This window comes from Marmota marmota, unplaced genomic scaffold, assembly GCF_001458135.2.
Source record: "Marmota marmota marmota unplaced genomic scaffold, marMar, whole genome shotgun sequence".
NCBI classification, from domain to species: domain Eukaryota; kingdom Metazoa; phylum Chordata; class Mammalia; order Rodentia; family Sciuridae; genus Marmota; species Marmota marmota.
Genome location: NW_026000143.1, coordinates 1391160 through 1409648, shown reverse-complemented (window position 1 = coordinate 1409648; position 18489 = coordinate 1391160). Strand labels below are relative to the sequence as shown.

At 49.0% G+C, this 18489-nt stretch overlaps 1 protein-coding gene across 4 annotated transcripts in view; it reads right to left on the bottom strand.

The window, feature by feature from the left end:
- Window positions 1-390: 390 nt before the first annotated feature.
- Cfap92 (cilia and flagella associated protein 92 (putative)) overlaps window positions 391-18489 on the bottom strand; it is a 39822-nt gene continuing 21723 nt past the window's right edge. Inside the window, exons 8-17 of one of the 4 annotated variants that reach the window (XM_048786271.1) lie at window positions 18343-18474; window positions 15844-16028; window positions 12093-13000; window positions 10176-10370; window positions 8748-9042; window positions 6180-6207; window positions 1949-2113; window positions 1078-1278; window positions 794-976; window positions 391-725 (exon numbers count right to left, since the gene is read on the bottom strand). In XM_048786271.1, coding sequence (XP_048642228.1) covers window positions 1127-1278; window positions 1949-2113; window positions 6180-6207; window positions 8748-9042; window positions 10176-10370; window positions 12093-13000; window positions 15844-16028; window positions 18343-18474 — 2060 coding nt within the window. In that variant the 3' untranslated portion in view covers window positions 391-725; window positions 794-976; window positions 1078-1126. Of the gene's footprint in view, window positions 726-793; window positions 977-1077; window positions 1279-1948; window positions 2114-6179; window positions 6208-8747; window positions 9043-10175; window positions 10371-12092; window positions 13001-15843; window positions 16029-18342; window positions 18475-18489 lie in introns of those variants that run through there. The other 3 variants (XM_048786269.1, XM_048786270.1, XM_048786272.1) reach the window with 3 other exon arrangements.

Below are 18489 nucleotides of genomic sequence, written 5' to 3'. Positions count from 1 at the left end.
GGGAAGGAGCCAAGTCCAGGCACCAGGAGACAGTGGCCTTCCTGCCGGGTCACTGGGACCTGCTCTTCCTGCTCAGAGCTCTTGTGTTTCGGGCTTGCCGAGCTAGCTCCCCGGAGGAAGTTTTTCTGGCCAACTTGTGGCTCGATAAACTCCTCTGTCCCTCCTCAAACAAACTTCTGTCTCTGCCAACCAACAAATTTGGGTTCTGTGTTTCAGTGGTGCCTTTCAATGATGATGAGGCCACTCTTCCGAAACAGGGAGGCCAGGCATGGGGAGCGCAGGCCTGTCATCCCAGTGGCTCTGGAGGCTGAGGCAGGAGGATCGCAAGGTGGAGGCCAGCCTCAGCAAAAGTGAGGCCCTGAACAACTCAGCGAGACCCTGTCTCTAAATAAAACACAAAGTAGGGCTGGGGATGGGGCTCCATGGTGGAGGGCCTCTGAGTTCAATCCCTGGCACACATCCCCCCCAAAAAAAAATCCAGAAACGAGATGAAGGACTTGGGGGGACTGGTGGGGCGAGTCCCGTGCTCCTTCCCTCTCTTCCCCACAGAGGGAGGTCCAGCAGCATCTTGGAACTGGGAGGACACTGGAAAGCAGTGGGGCTTTACCTCACGTCACATTTGGTGTCACACCTGGGGCTGGAATCCACAGCTGAGTTCCAGCCCTTGGGACAGCCCGAGACCCTTCTGTACCAGGAGGCCTAGCCTGGGAACTCGAGGTGGACACCTGGAACCAAACAGATGGTGCTCAAGATGCGACCAAGGGCCAGGGTCCCCCCCCCCCCGCCTGCCTACCAGCTGGGCACGGTCTCCCCAGTTATCTGCAACGGGCTTCCGGGTTGGAGGAGGGGGCACCTCCAGGAAAGGCGGTGGCTTCTTGTACAGCTCAAAGTCCAGGTGGCGCCGGTCCCAGCTCCACCGGCCCCGATCCAACATGGGGTACAGCAGGCGATCGAGCACCTGGTGTTCCTACCACTCCTGAGTTGGGGAGACAAGGAGGTTCAGAGGAAGGAGGCCCTCTGGAGATGATGGTGGAGGCCTTCTGGAGGCCCACCTATAGCCCTGCTCCTCTCACAAACCTCATGGAACTCTTCGATGGCTGGCAGTGGGAAATCCTGATGGAGGATGTCACCATGGAGACCTGTCACTTGGAACCCAGTGACCGTGAGCCAGGCCTGGCGGGATTTCTCCTGGGCTTTCTTCTTCTCTTCCTGTGAGTCCTGAGGCTCCACAATGGCGGACAGGTAGTTCTGTGAGTACGTGAACCTCCTCCCTGGCTCCTAGGAAAGAGAAGCAGGCAGGCTAGGGAGAAGAGTCGCGCCATCTTGGATGTGGCAGAGGCGGGAGGGCTGGAGAGAGGACTTGGGTGCCATCTTGGGTGTGGCAGAGGCAGGCGGGCTGGAGAGAGGACTCGGGGGCCATCTTGGATGTGGCAGAGGCAGGCGGGCTGGAGAGAAGACCCGCGCCATCTTGGATGTGGCAGAGGCAGGCAGGCTGGAGAGAGGACTCGGGTGCCATCTTGGATGTGGCTGAGTGGCCATTAGGAGTCCCAGTGGGCACTGGAAACAGCTAAGGGTATGACAGCTCCTGACCCTGTAGAGGCCATATTTACTGTCCCCTTTAACAAATGAAACTGCTGCCTACATGTAGTGGGTGCTGAGACCTGAACCAACGCATTTCCTTCCAGGTGCCAACCGCCTTCCATAAGTGGTCACACCAATGCCCTCACCAGAGCCAAGGACCCTACAGTGGTTCTCAGCCCCGGATCGGAGCATGCGCTGAGCATTCACATCTAGTGTGACACCAAATTCTCCCAGCACCTGACCCCATTTCTTGTTCCACTAACTGGCTTTTGTCTGCACACCTAAGTCGCCCGCTGAACTGTGGTCAGAAAGGAAAGGGTCAGGGGATTAGCCAACCGCCATTGTCTCACTGGGGACTGTCACACACCTTGGCCATCTCTTGGCACAGTTCCTTCTTGGCAAGCACAGCGGAGTTGAAGGTCATGACACTGTAGTTGTGGACACCCTTGTCCAGGGGAGTTGAGATTCGCATCATCTTGGCCTTGGGGACAGGAGGCCTCTTGGTGGCCTGGAAGGCCTTCATGATGTTTTTCTGAAGGAGAAGAAGTTGCCCAGAGTCAGGAGCCACCACGGGTGCTCCTCACCCCTGGCTGGCACCTGGTGGGCAGGGAGTTGGGAGTCTGTGGTCCCAAAATCAGTTGGTTCCTGAGTGTACTGTGTCCTCATCTCAGAACCACGACACGGGGACACCTGGTTCAACCTGCCACTGTCCAAACTGGAATTCCCAGGACCAGAACCTGGCCCAAGGTCACCAGGTGGGACGCATATGCTGAGTGAGAGGCTTTCAGGGTGTGGGTGGGGGACATTGTGACTTAACCAGGGCTGGCCTCCTCGACAGCGGTCACCTCGGAGGGTCAAGTGCACGGCGAGCGTGTCCTGCGTTCTCAGCAGGCCCCAGAGGACACGGGACTCAGTGCCTCAGCAGAGGATGCTGAGAGAACTAAGGTGGCCCGGGGACTCCTTGTGTAAATGAAAAGAGCAGCGACACAGGTCACCTGGGCCCAGGAGGGAAACCAGAAGGTTCCACGGAGGGCTGGGATACGAGGAAGAATGCAGAGGACCAGGACCAGGACTAACTCTGTGATAGACACACACCAGAGAAGAGCCTGTCCAAGGAGGCCCTGTGGCAAGGGTCACTGGATGAGGGACAGAGCTCACCAAAATTTAAAAGAGAAAAGGTACTAGCAATTTGAAACAGAAGGGACTTTAAGGAAAAAATACTGGTGTATACAAGTACTTACAGCCAGGCGTGGTGGTGCATACCCATAATCCCAGTGGCTCGGGGGGCTGAGGCAGGAGGATCATGAGTTGGAGGCCAGCCTCATCCACTTAGCAAGGCCCTAAGCAACTCAGTGATTCTCTGTCTCTAAATAAATACAAAAATAGGGCTGTGGGTCAAGGGCCAAGTGCCCCTGAGTTCAATCCCTGGTACCCCAAAATAAAAATAAAAGTACTCAACAGAGATGGGTGAATTAAGCCGTGGACGGAATGCAACTGCAGAATGAGGTCATGGACTGAAAAATCAGTTTAGGATCCCAGAAAGCCCTGGACTTAAAAAATAAATAAGACAATCTAGTGTAGAAGATAAAGATGAAAGTAGTGACGTCCACTCAAAAATCAGAGTAGCTAGGCATAGTGGCCCTGGATTGTAATCCCAGCCATTTGGGAGGCTGAGGCAGGAGGATTGCAAGTTCAAGGCCAGCCTCAGCAACTTACTGAGACCCTGTCTTAGAAAATAAAAAGGACTGGGAATGTAGCTCCATGGTAGAGCACCCCTGGGTTCAGTCCCCGTGAACAAGTAAAACTATTGAATGGTTAACCACTAAGGTGCATGATGCTTTGGGGAGTGATGGAACATTCTAGAATTCTGATTTGAATCATGTTTCCACAGATAGAAAAAATGAGCAACTATACACTTTGGATTTGTGCATTTTACTGTATTGGTACTTCTAAAAAGCATTACCGAGAATTGAAAAACGCCTTTTAGAGTTTTAAAATGATCAAATTGGCAAGATAGAAGGATCCTAAATTTAACTCCTGGATGCACATTTTTTTTCCAAGTACATTGAAATATTTGCTAAAGTGGGCCAACTAAGCCAGGAAGCAAATCTCAACAAAGGACCAAGAATACAAAAAATACTCACTGATGCCAACAAAATTAAGGTAGAACTCAATCATCAAAAGAAATGATAATTAAAAATTCCTTAAGGGACTGGGGTTGTGGCTCAGTGGCAGAGCGCTTGCCTAGCATATGTGACGCACTGGGTTCGATTCTCAGCACCATATACAAATGAATAAAATAAAGGTCCATCAACAACTAAAACATATATTTTTTAAAAGTTCCTTAAGCATTTGGAAAATCTACAATATTCTTAGATGACCCAGAGATCAAAAAAGGAGTGAAAGTGGAAATTAATGAAATAAACTTGTGGGACTCACTATTCAGAAGTTGATAGTCAAAATGTATCTGTTCAGTTGAATTCCCAAAAAAGCAATGAGGTAAACATGCATTTGAAGAAGTCAGAAAAAGAAAAGCACATTAGCTGGGTGTGGTGGCACATGCCTGTCATCCCAGAGGCTTGGGAGGCTGAGGCAGGAGGATCACAAGTTGGAGGCCAGCCTCAGTAAGTTAGTGAAAAGGGCTGGGGATGTGTCTCAGTAGTTTAAATTTAAATCAATCGCCAGTTCCGATAAATAAATAAAATCGGGAATCAAGAAAATAGAAGATGTATAATATGGAAATCAAAAATCAAGTTGTTGGTGCTTTGAAGGGAATGATAACATCATAAATGTGATTTCAGTGCAGACCCCAAACAGCCATCCATAGACTCGCACTTGGCCTGATGGGACTGAGGTACAGAAGATCGGGGTGAAGGATGACTAGTTGATCAGGAGTGATCTGAATGGAAGAGATGGGACTATTTCTAACCTCATGCAAAAATTAATAAATTCCAGATGGATGGAGAGTTGAAATATGGGGCTGGGGCTCAGTGGTAGAGCGCTCACCTGGCATGTGTGAGGCCCTGGGTTCAATTCTCAGCACCACATAAAAATAAAGATATTGTGTCCATCTAAAAAACTAAAAAATAAAAGACCCCATATTAAGAGAGTGGAAAGACGAATCAGAAACCAGGAGATACTTGCCACTTATTGGGTTGGCAATGGAAATGTCAAAGCCACCAAAAAATCAAGGAAATATTTTGAGACAAAGACATGTTAAGGTAGTTGCAATCATATTATTTAAGTAGCAGAATGTCACAGAGTACCATAATACACAGACTCCGGAGGCTGAGGGAGGAGGATCGCAAGTTAGTTAGAGGCCAGCCTCAGCAACTTAAAGCTGTCTCAAAACAAGATATTAAAAACGAGGGAGCTGGGATGTAGCTCAATGCTAAAGTGCCCTTGGGCTCAATCCCCAGTAATCCCAAAAAATAAAAATAAAAAGCAAAAGATAAACAATTCAAATGCCCAAGTATTGATATTTGATTTCTTAAGCTAGGTAATTGGCTTTTTTTTTTTGGGGGGGGGGGGCCAATGCTAGGAAGGGAGGCCCTCACGTACACTAGGCAGACAGTTCACCACCGAGCTACCTCCCAGCCTCAGTGTCTTTGTTGGTTTTTTGTGGTGCTGGGGATTGAACTCAGGGCCTGGGCATGCCAGGCAAGCACTCTACCAACTGAGCCTCATCCCCAGCCCCTATTATTTTTTAATAGTGTACACAAATACACTCATTTGCTGAAATTTTACATCATTCATGAAGGTGATAATTTCTGGAAAATGATTGGTACAACTTAGAGCTATAAATTGCCAACTACCATAATGGTCACGGAGGAAGATCAGGTTGGTAAACCGGAAGACGGAGCAGAACTGGATGGGAGAGACCAGCAAGTAAGAAGGGGGTAAAGATGGAGACAGGAAGAAAAAACACTTTGAAAGAATTTTGGGGGGTAAATCCAGGGGAGCTTCACCCCTGAGCCCCATCCCCAGCCCTTTTTTGTATTTTATTTAGAGACAGGGTCTCACTGAGTTGCTTAGCACCTTGCTCAGTTGCTGAGGCTGGCCTCCAGTTTGCGATCCTCCTGCCTCAGCCTCCTGAGCTGCTGGGATGACAGGCGTGCGCCACCGTGCCTGGCTTTAAAGGATTTTTTTTTAAGCCCCACCTAGAGGTGGAGAGCTCTAAAAGAAATGGTTTATTTAGCTGAAAGGAGAAACGAATCAGGAAGGTATCAGACTTCTCTGCAGCCCTTGATTCTAGAAAGCGGTGGAGTTGGGGTGGAGAGAGGAGAGGGGATATGGACCCATAAACAGTCCACTGTGGTCCAAGTGACAGAAGAAAAGGCAGACCTTATACCTGCAAGAAATGGGAGCCATTCCTACCCTTCTGAAAGGAAAATCACAAACTAAAGCAAAGGATAAAATAGATGAAAAGATAAAATAGACTCCAAAAATCTGGAGCAATAAAGACGTGAATAAAATTCATAGTTGAGCAGGAGGAAAGGAGGACTCATAGGGTGAATGGAATAAGGAGCTCAGAAAATCCATCCTCCTGAGAGCTCAGTCCTTGCACCAAGGATGTGGCTCAATGGCAGATCACTTACCCAGGAAACCCTGGGCTCGATCCCAGCCCTGAAAGAAGAAGAAAGAAAACAATGAAAAAACTGTCAAAAGCAACCACTGGAAACTGAACAAAGGCGTACAACAAACTGAGATGTGTTCATTCATAAAGATATACTTAAAGAACAACCAAAAAGGCCAGGTGCATTGCACACAACTGAAATTTCAGTGACTCGGGAGGCTGAGGCAGGAGGATCACAAGGTGGAGGCCAGCCTCAATAACTTAGCGAGGCCCTAAGCAACTCAGCAAGACTCTTGTCTCTAAATAAAATATTAACAATAACAAAAACAGGGGCTGGGGATGGGGCTCAGGGGTTAAGATCCTCTGGGTACACTCTCCAGTATCCCCCCCCACCCAAAAAAAAATCCAATTGAAAAATGGACAAAGGATCTGAATGGATACTTTTTTAAAAGAAGAAATGCAACTGGGCATGCGCCTGTCATCCCAGCAACTCAGGAGGCTCTGGCAGGAGGACTGCAAGTTCAGATCAGCCTGCGAAGCTCAGTGAGACCCTGTCTCAAAATTCTTTTAAAAAATTAAAGGTTGAAGATGTAGTTCAGTGATAAAAGCACCCCTAGGTTCAATCCCAGTACTAAATAATAATAATAATAATAATGATAGTAATAGTAATAATAATAATAAAAAAATAAGAAATAGGAGAAGGAGGTGAAATGGTCAAGAAATATATTAAAACATGGTCAATATCATTAGCCATCAGGGAAATGAAGATCAAAACGACAATGAGACAATCATTTCACCCCAATTCGAATGGCTGTTATTTAAAAAAAAATAACAAATGTTCAGATGTGGAGAGAAAGGAACTTGTTCACTGCTATTAGGCGTGTAAATCAATAATACAACCATAATTATTAATCTGGTTCCTCAGAAAACTAAAAATAGATCGACCATGTGATCCAGCTACCCCACTTCTGGGTATGTCTCCAAAAGAAATGAAATCAGCTCACCAAAGAGGTACCCCCACACCCCATGTCTGTTACGGACCTATTCACAATTACTAAGATAAAGAATCAACCTAGGAACCCACTGACGGATGCATGGATAAAGAAAAGGCTGTATGTGTGTATTTATATTTTATTTAGAAACAGGGTCTCACTGAGTTTCTTAGGGCCTCACTAAGTTGCTGAGGCTGGCCTCCCACTTGAGATCCCCCTGCCTCAGCCTCTTGAGTCACTGGGATGACAGGCGTGTACACACATACACACATTTTCTTTATGAATTCATTTGCCACTGGGTACTTAGGCTGATACACACACACACACACACACACACATAATGGAATATTACTCAGCCATCAAGAATGAAATCCTGTGATTTGGCAATCAAATGGATGAACCTGGAAGACATCGTGTCAAGTGAAATAAGCGCTAAACATGGACATTGTGTCAAGTGAAATACGCGCTAAACATGGACAGGTATAGGGCATGTTCTCCACCATATGTAGAAGTTTAAAAAACAAAATTGACCTGAATGTAAAATAGTGATTGCTGAAGGGGGTGATCAGTGCGTGCTGTGTGCACATGATGAAATGTCATCACACTGGATCCCATTCTTAGGTACCCCAGTTACATGCCAATCAAAATAAAAGAATCTTGTGGGGGGAGCCGGACAGAACCTCAGGCAAGGACACTGGGGATCATTCCAAAGCCCAGGTGTGGCCACACACGAGTTGTTAGAAGGAGATCAAGACTGATCCTTCCCTCCCTCTGTGGCTTCCCATCTGGCCATCTGATCCCTCCCTCGTGAAGGTATTACCCCTGTGATGCCATCTGCCCTGTGGTGCTGCGGCTAAGGAGGCCCTTGGCAGAGGCCAAACTAGTGGGGCCATCCAGATTGGACTTTCCTCCTCCAAAATTAATCTAACTGAACCTATTTTCTTTATATGTTTCCCAGCCTCTGGTGATTTGTTATAGCAACAGAAAACCGATTAATACAGATGACCCAATTTCAAAAGGTTACAGGATACAAGATGAATAATAAAAATTCATTATATTTCTATATTCTAGTGACAACACAGAAATTTTTAAAATTCAATATATTAACAGTATTATTTTCTCAAAAAGAGGTCTGATACTTATATGCCACAGAAATGGCTGAGGGAGAGAAGACCTAAATCACAGCAGAGATATTCCATATTATCAATGGCAGTCCTCAAACCACTAAGATAGCCATGCTTCCCAAATGGATCTGGAGTCCACCCAGTGCCTAGGAAATCCAAGCAGTTGAGAGAGAAGAAAATTGGGTTGGGGATATGGCTCGGTGGTTGAAAACCCAACCTAGTTTCAAAACAGTGGCTCCGGAGGCTGAGGCAGGAGGATCGCAAGGTGGAGGCCAGCCTCGGCCACTTAGCAAAACCCTGAGCAACTCAGGGAGACCCTGTGTCTAAATAAAATATAAAAAGGGCTGGGGACAGGGCTCAGGGGTGAAGCACCCCCGGGTTCCATCCCCGGAACCAAAAGAAAAATCTCTCCAGCAGGTGGAGACAGCCCTGGTGGGCTGGGAGCCCGGATGTGGAGGGAGGAGGCAGGCCCACCTTGATCAGGTAGTGCTTCTCTCTCGTCGTCAGGAGCATGTTGTTCCGCCATTGCAGGTACTTCTCCTGGTGGGCAAGGATCTTGGAATTGAGGGTGGAGACCTGACTTTGGGATCCTTCAAGATTGGGGACAGGCTGAGGGGAGATGGTAGGTAGCTTCTGATCCATGAGGTCCTCTTGAGAGATGGGGAGCCCAAACTCTTGGCTCAAGTCTTTGATCATGGCGGACGAAGGTAGCAAGTCTCTGACGATCACCTCCCTGAGCTTGGTACTGTGGTAGCAGATGTTGTAGATTCTGCAACGAAGAACACCCCACTCAGCCTCACGGGCCTTGAGAGACGGGGACAGTCACCCCTATTTTATGGAGGACATAAAACCCAAGAGAGGCTGATTAGCTGGTGCCAGGTCATAAATGAAGTACTCAGGTCTAGTTTGATCTGTTTGGCCTCCTTCCTGGAGAATCCCTTCTTCCCTCTCCATATTTCATATTTTATTTAGAGACGGGGTCTCCCTGAGTTGCTCAGGGCCTAAGTTGCTGAGGCTGGCCTCCACCTGGCGATCCTCCTGCCTCAGCCTCCTGAGCAGCTGGGATGACAGGTGTGTGTGGGCTTCCCTCCTCCTTTGACCCCCAAGAATTTACTGGCTACTCGTGCTCTGATATGAATGCTCTTCTTTGATTGTGATCTGTCCTGCTGTGGCTGTGGGGTGTCCCCAGAGCCCCCTGGGAGGTGACACAGGAAGGTCCAGAGGAGGAGTGAGGGGGTGTGAGGCCTGAACCCCGGCAGGGAATGGCTCCCTGGGGGTCCCCTGGTGGCCCCTGGAGGCAGGTGGGGTGTGGTGGAGGAGGTAACCCTGGGGCTGTGGCTTGGGGGGTCTCTATTTGTCCCTGGAGAGTGGAGTCCCTGCTCCCTGGTCCCCATGGGAGCTGCTCCCTCCCCACACTCTTCCTGCATGATGTCCTGCCTCCCCTCGGCCCAGGAGTGGGGCCGCCGTCTGTGGACTGGGACCTGGGACACCCTGAGCCCCACGTCCACTGTCCCCCTCTGCAGTTGTGCTGGAGGGTCCCTGAGTCACAGCACAGAAAAAGCTGACTGAGCCACAGTCTCATCCATGACCCTCAACAGCCCATGGAGAGCATCCCTAGCAAGATGGCCAGTGGTACACCTCAGAATCCTCCTCCACCAGGAATGGTGATATGCCCGTAGCCTGATTTCTGAGCAAATCTCAGAAGACTGGGCCACCAGTCATCCTGCCTTCCCAACCCCCAAAACTCCCCCCTTTGCCAGGCTCAGTGGCTGATAGCTGTCATCCTAGCAATTAGGGAGGCTGAGGCAGGAGGATCGCAAGGTGGAGGCCAGCCTCGATAATTGAGTAAGGCCCTCAGCAACTTAGCAAGATGCTATCTCTAAATAAAATACAAAAANCGACCTGGCCAGTGCCTGGAAGGCCTTATGCGGTATGGCGTCGCGCAGGTAGAGCCCCGGATGTCGCGTGAGCAGCGACAGGGGCCTGAAGAGGTGCACGTGGTACAGGACGGTCTCCAGGTCCGCGTAGAGGCGGTGGCGGAACAGCAGCTGCGAGTTGTAGAGCACTTTGTATTTCCTGAGCTCCAACATGGGGATTCTGAAAGAGAGGGACACCGGCCAGGGGTCACTGGGCACACTGCAGGCTCAGGGTAGGGCCTCTGGTCCAACTCCCAGGACCAGAAAAGCAAGCAAATAAAAAGATGTTTCCATCCCTGTAGGCAGCGGTAGTATAGGTGTCACCAGTGAAGCAGTGTGGTTATGGAAGATGTCCCCACGGGCCACCGAGGACGGGATCTAGAAACTCTATTAATTGTTACAACTTGTGAGTCTGTAATTACTTCACAGTTTACAGTTTAGAAGTGTGGACTTAGGTTACACCTGTCATCCCAGTGGCTCTGGAGGCTGAGGCAGGAGGATCGCAAGGTGGAGGCCAGCCTCAGCCACTTAGCAAGGCCTTGAGCAACTCAGATTATTTATTTATGTTTTCATTCATTCACTTTGCAATTCTCAGGGTTGAACCTGGGCCTCCTGCGGGCTAGGCAGGGGCTTTCCCACTGACCTACGACCTCAGCCCTGTTTTATTTCATAATGACATTTTATTTTGTCTTTGCTTGTCGAAGACCCATGACAGAAAGAATCCAGGGCCTCTTAACCCCTGAGCCCCGTCCCCAGTCCTTTTTATGTTTTATTTAGAGTCAGGGTCTCACTGAGTTGCTCAGGGTTTTGCTAAGTGGCTGAGGCTGGCCTCCAACTTGCGATCCTCCTGCCTCAGCCTCCTGAGCCACTGGGATGACAGGCGCACATCACCATGCCCAGCATGCTGAACCTGGTAACATTTACGCCTACCCTGTATCCCAGTTCAGGGCCTGTAGGTGTGGTCACTGGTAGGAACTTGTTCTGTGAAGAACTTGTTGGAATCATTCTTCCACCCATTATTCTGGGATGTTTCGATCATTCTTATTGATTCACAGAACTCTTTATATTTTCAGGCTACTACTATGTTCCACACATTGTAAATAACTTTTTTTGTCAGTTTTCTTACTTTTTTTTTTTATTACTGGGGATTAAACCCAAGGATACTGTGGCTGGCTGTTGCCCTCACCTATAATCTCAGTGATTTGGGTAGGTAGACATCGGATGCCAAGACAGGAGGATTGCAAATTGGAGGCCAGCCTCAGCCACTTAGCGAGGCCCTGAGCAACTCAGCGAGACCCTGTCTCTAAATAAAATATAGAAAAGGGCTGGGGACGGGGCTCAGTGGTGGAGTACCCCTAGGTTCAATCCCTGGTACCAAAAAAAATAGCAATAATAATAAATAATTATCAAATCGGGATACAAGATACACACAAATCAATCATATTTCCATATTACCAGCAATAAACACCTGGAAACTGAAATTTAAAATATGATACCCTCATTGTAGGCTCAAGGGGGTAAAAGGGTCAACTTGTTTGAAAGACTGTGCTATCAGAAGAGAGAGCCAGGGTCCCCTGTTCCCACCGGGCCACCTAGGAAGCTGATCCCCGGACGAGGGTCATTTCACCCTGCTCAGCCAATCAGGCACTCAGAGGTCACTCCAGCCACGGTCCAAACAGACCAGGCTCCTGCCTCTGGGGGCAGCAGGTCATGGTGTCAGAATCATGTATCTGGATTATTTATTTATTGGTCCTGGGGATTGAACCACAAAATACAACCCTTCTTATTTGATTCTGAGACAGCATCTCGCTAAGTTGCTGAGGCTGGCCTCCAATCTGCGATCCTCCGCCCTCAGCCTCCCTGGGCCTTGCTGGGGCTCCTTCCTCATTCAGACACCACCTACCGGCTCTGGTGGCTCTCCCACAGCTGCCGCAGGCCCCCGTCGGCCAAGCCTTCCAGAACAAAGAGGTGGAGGTTCCCATCCAGCAGGTGGAAGCCCGTCAGGACGTCCAGATGCTCCTGATGCTGGATGTTGACCCGCATCTTGAAGGCCGAGAGGATCTGCTGGACGGTCCCGGTGGGGTAGGAGTCCAGCTCCAGGGCCTTGGCGTTGATCAGGGTGATGTCCTTCAGCAGACTGTGCACCAGGAACAGGTCTTGGGCACTGAACACGAACACGATGCGGCCAAAGTGGCTGCCCAGGAAGTCCACGCCCTGGGCTTTGGCCCAGGTGGTCAGAGGCACCGCCACGTCCACTCGCAGTTTGAGCAATGAGTTGGCCTCCAAGTAGTTTCCAGCGGGCATCGGGTTGTGCTGGAGGACCTCGGTGGCCGGGATCTGGAACCTCGAGACCCTCCTGCATCTGCTGCCCTGGAGGCCGGGGGTAGCCTTGGGCTCACAGCGCTGGATGGGGACCACCAGGTTCAGGTACTTGTGGCCAAGGAGGAGGTCCGCGAAACTGACCCGGGCGACTCCGTGAGGGTCCCAGGTCTTGTTCTGAGACTCAAAGGGGTTGTCCTCCGTCTCCTTGGAGGAGATGAAGGACTGGATGTTCCCGTGGGAATCCAGGGGGTCCTCCCCAAACAGGGTGGGCCTGCGGGAGGACTCGTCCGACTTATGGTCCCGATCGTGGACTTCCACCACCATGGGGGGACCCTCCAGGTACTCCCGCAGGTCGCTGGGGTGGATGGCTCCCAGGCAGATGACATTGATGTCCTCGAAGTAAACGTGGGTCCCGTGGGGGCGCTCCTCGGTCCTGTGCACCGGGGTCTTGTGGAAGCGGTACCTGCAGTAGATGGGGGTGCACAGCCTCTGCAACAGAACAGGCCCACGGCCACTCACCATGACTGTCCCTCTGCCACCAGGAAGGAGGCCCACAGCCGCTCACCAGTGACTGTCCCTCTGCCACCAAGAACAGAGCGCCCACCTGGGACCCTCATACCCCAGGGCCGTGCCTGCAGCCTGGGGGCCTCAGTTTGCCCTGCTACAAAGGGTCCACGGGTAACCAACCCACTCTGCAAGGTCACTCCAGGACTCTGAGGCCCAGTGTCCACAAAAGTGCCACCAGGTAAGAAGGTAGAACATAGAAAAAATTCAGGAAATAATCACTGGGGCTGGGCTGGGGCTCAGTAGCAGAGCGCTTGCCTGGCACGTGGGAGGCCCTGGGTTACATCCTCAGCACCACAGAGAAATAAATAAATAAAATAAAGGCATCTGTCCATCTACAGCTACAAAAAAAAAATTTTAAAAAAATAGTGTCTGAAAATCTCCTGAATTTGTCAAAGAACATTAACTTGTAGGTTCTAGAATCTCAGTAAATCCCAATCAGATGAACTCAGAAATACAGGCCCAGACACATCCTTATGGAACAGATTAAAAGCAGAGATAACACACATTAAAAACAGCCAGATCATCATTTCCCATGTGCATATAGGACACAGGACCTCACTCTACATCATGTCCAACCAGGTGAATGACCAGTCATACTCCATTTGTCAGAATTTTTGCATTCTGCTGTCATGTGTAACTAATTAGAACAAATAGAAAAAATACAGCTCTCCCACTCCTTGGTTTATACCCAGAGGACTTAAAATCAGCATCCTATAGTGACACAGCCACTACAGCAGCTCAATTCACAATAGCTAGACTATGGAACCAACCTAGGTGTCCCTCAGTAGATGAATGGATAAAGAAAATGTGGTATGTATACTCAATGGAATATTACACTGCTTGGAAGAAGAGTACAATTATGGCATTTGCAGTAAATGGTTGGAGTTGGAGACTATCATGCTAAGCGAAATAAGCCAATCCCACAAAACCAAAGGCCGAATGTTTTCTCTAGTATGTGGATGCTAATCCACAAGGATTGGGGGCCCCTGCAGAAGAACAGTGTTACCTTAGATTCGGTAGAGGGAAGTGATGGGAGGGGAGGGGATGTGGAGATAGGAAAGATAGTGGAATGAAACAGACCTTATTACTGTATGTATCCATGTGACAATGTACAATATGATTCTGCAACATGCACACTCAGAAAATGAGAAACTATATCCCACCTACGTATGATCTATCAAAGTGCATATATGCATTCGCCTGTCATGTACAACTAATTTAAACAAATCAAAAATAAATTAAAAAGTGGCCAGAGAAAAAGAACGCATTGCATCCATAAAAATAGTCCAGGACGTTCAGCATCTAAATAACAGGAGCTCCAAAAAGACATGGGGGAAAAAAAAGAAATAATCAGTGAGATAATACAAGACAACTTCCCAGCACTGAAAGGGCTCCTGAGTCCCCTGGCTGAATGTTTCTGGAGGCAGGAAGCACCCCCAAGAAAAGTCTGTTTTCTCCAGCCAAAGGACCAAGAAAGGGGTGGCCTAGCAGGACAGAAAACTGTCAGGAAAATGATCACCCTACCCCAGACAAACACCTCGGAGAAAACGCAGCCCACCAACGTCTGCAAAGGCCTAGGGGGACGTCCAACCCTAACGGGGTGCCCTGGCCACTCCCCTGGCTGGGAGCCAGGACTTGGATCAGCATCCATGGGCACCGTAGCTCCCTGTGACTACCGTGATGTCACTGAAGGCCAGGCAGGGAGCAGGCCTCTGTGATCACCCTCTGTCCAAATAAGGTCATATTCTGACGTGCACAAAACGAAGATCCTACAAGCTTTAAGGGAAATAAAAAATGGGACATAAACCAAGGTCCAACACAGAACATTAAAAAAAAATGATGGAATGATTGCCTTCAAAACTCTGAAGGAAAACTAGAATTCTATACCCAAACTATCTACCAAATAGAAGGATAGAATAACCCGCGGTGGGTCGGGGGGTATTCCATTGATCTTTTCTCAAGAGGTTACTGAAGGATGTGCTCCAGCAAAACCAAAGGATAAACAAATGAAGAGGAAGACGTGGAGTCCGAAAGACAAGAAAATCCAAACAGCAGAGGGAAGAGGGTAAGTATGCAGCGAGGTGCTGCTGCCGTAACAGGAAAATCCATGGGTTCCTCTTTTTTTAATCCCAGTTATTTTTTTTATTTGTTCTAATTAGTTACACGTGACAGTTGAATGCGTTTGGACGCATCCTACGTAAATGGAGCCTAACTTCTCATTCTTCTGGTTGTGCATGAGGTAGGACCACACCCGTCATGTATCATATACACACAGAGGGTGATAGCATCCACCTTCCTTCCCACCCCCTGACCCTGTCCCCTCCCTTCACTCCCCTCTGTCTAATCCAGTGTACCCCTATTCTTACCTCTACCCCCCCCCCATTATGAATCAGCATCCTCATATCAGAGAGAACGTCCTTTGGATCTTTGGGATTGACTGATCTCACTTAGCGTAACAGCCTCCAGCTCCACCCCCATGGGTTCCTGAAGAGAGGCTGGAGACCTCCATCTGTACAGCAACTGTGACGTAGTGAGAGGCCTCAGATTTGGAGGCTCCTAGTTAGGGGCCAATCTGGGCATTGAACTCAGGGGCACCCAACCGACCTCTGAGCCCTGTCCCCAGCCCTATTTTGTATTTTATTTAGAGACAGGGTCTCACTGAGCTGCTTAGAGCCTCACTAAGTGGCCGAGGCTGGCCTCCATCTTGCGATCCTCCTGCCTTGGCCTCCTGAGCTGCTGGGATGACAGGTGTGGCCCATTCTTACCTGTAGTTCCTGAATAGGCACAGGTTGTGACGGCAGGCAGGAAACAGAGTCGATCCTTATGATCAGGGGGTTTAATTCCAGCTTCTGCTCCTCGGTCATGATAGGCACTTCAGTTTTGAAAGTCAAAAGGCAATCCAAAATGTTGGCCGACTTGTCACTGCCCCAGCTCATGACAGTTTGCTGTCCTGGGGTGAAATACACACAGTGGTTTAGACCACCCCAGACAGGCACAGAGGGATCAAGCAACCAGAGAAGGGCTAATGACAAAATCATACCAAAAAATAAAATTTATTTTAAAAAAAGAAGAATCAGGAATCACCCACAAGCAGCAGGTTATATGTCAGTTCCTCCAACTAAAGTCCCATTGAGTCTCTAAGAGAATTGAATTTTGTTTTTTCTTTTTTTGTACCAGGGATTGAACCCAGGAGCACTTAACCCCTGAGCCCCGTCCCCAGCCCTTTTTCTATTTTATTTAGAGACAGGGTCTCACTGAGTTGCTCAGGGCCTCAATTTGGCGGAGGCTGGCCTCCACCTTGCGATCCTCCTGCCTCAGCCTCCCAAGCCACTGGGATGACAGGCGTGTGTCCCCGCACCTGGCTGGCTAAGAATTGAATATTTTGTCCCTGAATCTGATATAAATATATCTTGAGTCATCCAGGATGCAGTGAGGAATACTGATACACAGGTGCCAATCAACCCTAGTCTGATCTAGTTGGTCTGGGGAGTGTGGTCTCCATCTTGGAAGGTTCAAAATGTCAGATTCTACACTCACCATCCTAGAACCTTTGCCATCAACGATGATATCTACGAGGCATGTGTGGCTTCTAGAATCTGCACTGATTAAAGCTCAGTAGCATTTAAAGTGCAGTTTGGGGCTGGGGATGTGGCTCAAGTGGTAGTGCGCTCGCCTAGCATGCGTAAGGCACTGGGTTCGATCCTCAGCACAGACATGGGGCTTGGTCATTGCTACAGATGGTGCTATTGGGTAGAACTGCTCCAGGTAATTATTTTAGAGCAAAGAATCATCTTGGTCCAAAAATGTCAGTGTGTACACTGAGCACTCAGGGGTGGGTGTCACTTTGCCATGGCTTAACGAGACAAGTCTAGGTACTCATGCCGAACGAGACTGGCATATCTGGGCCAAATCCCAAAGAGGAATAACTCTCCCTGTGACGGTTTTGCAAGTTCTACTTTAAAAAAAAAAAAAAGTAGGTGGGTGAATTATTCATTGCAAAGCAAACATGTAGTCTTTTCCTATAAAATATGGTCCATTTGTTTCACCAGTTGGAGATACACTGTGGTAGCAAAAATTAAATGAAATGGGCCAGGCACGGTGGCACACACCTGTCATCCCAGTGGCTTGGGAGGCTGAGGCAGGAGGATCGAAAGTTGGAGGCCAGCCTCAGCCACTTAGGCCCTAAGCAACTCAGCGAGACCCTGTCTCTAAATAAAAAAATAAAAAAGGTTGGAGATGGGGCTCAGGGATTGGGCACCCCTGGGTTCAATCCCTGGTACCCCCCCCCAAAAAAAAAGACAAAATTATGGTGTGTACATATATGAATGTACCACAGCGAATTCCACCTTTATAGCTATAATTTTTTAAAAAATTAAAATGAAAAAAACTAAAACAAAGAGAAGGAAGACCAGCAGAGTAGAGGAAGGGGAAAAGGGGGAGGGATGAGGGGAAAGAAAAATTCTATTCCATTCACGTGTCACTCAAAAGCATTTAAAAACTGCACTTCTACAAAACAGCCAGCAGAGGGCGCGCCTGCCCCTGCCAGTCCAAAGCACAAAAAAACTGTTTTATTCTGTTCTTTGTCCAACTGGGAATTGAACTCAAGGTCATTCTACCGCCTCTGATTTATTTTTTCATTCCGACCCAGGGTCTTGCTAAATTTCCAAGGCTGGACTTCAATTTACAATCCTCCTGCCTCAGCCTCCCTGTAGCTGGGATTACAGGTGTGCACCACCCACCCACCTGAAATGACTTTCTTTAAAAAGCAGAAAGAGCGGGGGTCTGGGAATGTAGCTTAGTGGCAGAGCGCTTGCCTGGGGTGCATGAGGCTCTGAGCTCAGCCCCCAGTACTACCAAATGGAAAAAAGAAGGGCCTGTCATCCCAGCGGCTTGGGAGGCTGAGGCCGGAGGATCACAAGTTGGAGGCCAGCCTCAGCCACGCCACTTAGTGAGGCCCTAAGCAACTCAGCGAGACCCTGTCTCTACATAAATAATGAAAAGTGATGGGGGACGGAATCAAACAGACCTGAGTTCAAATCCTGATTTCCCATTTGCTACGCTGTGTGTCTTGGGTAGCGCACTTAACCTCTCTGGGCCTCCATTGTCCTCCTGCATACATTGGAGGCTATTAACCCTGCTTTCCGGAGGGGGCAGTGGGGATGAAATGAGGTGGTACAGAGCAGGGGCTTGGCCGACTGTGTGGACCATTTCAGTCCCATGTGGTGACAGGAGGACCAGAGACTGTTGGGAACAGGTGTAGCTACCAGCAAGCAGAGGCATGATGGCCAGCTGCAGGGAGAAGACGCTCTGCCTCCACTGGCTGGGGTCAAACTCCTCTTCCGAGTGCTGCTTCTTTCCCTTCTTCAGGCTTCTCCTTTTCATCTCGGGATCTTTCTCTTGGGATGTGAAAT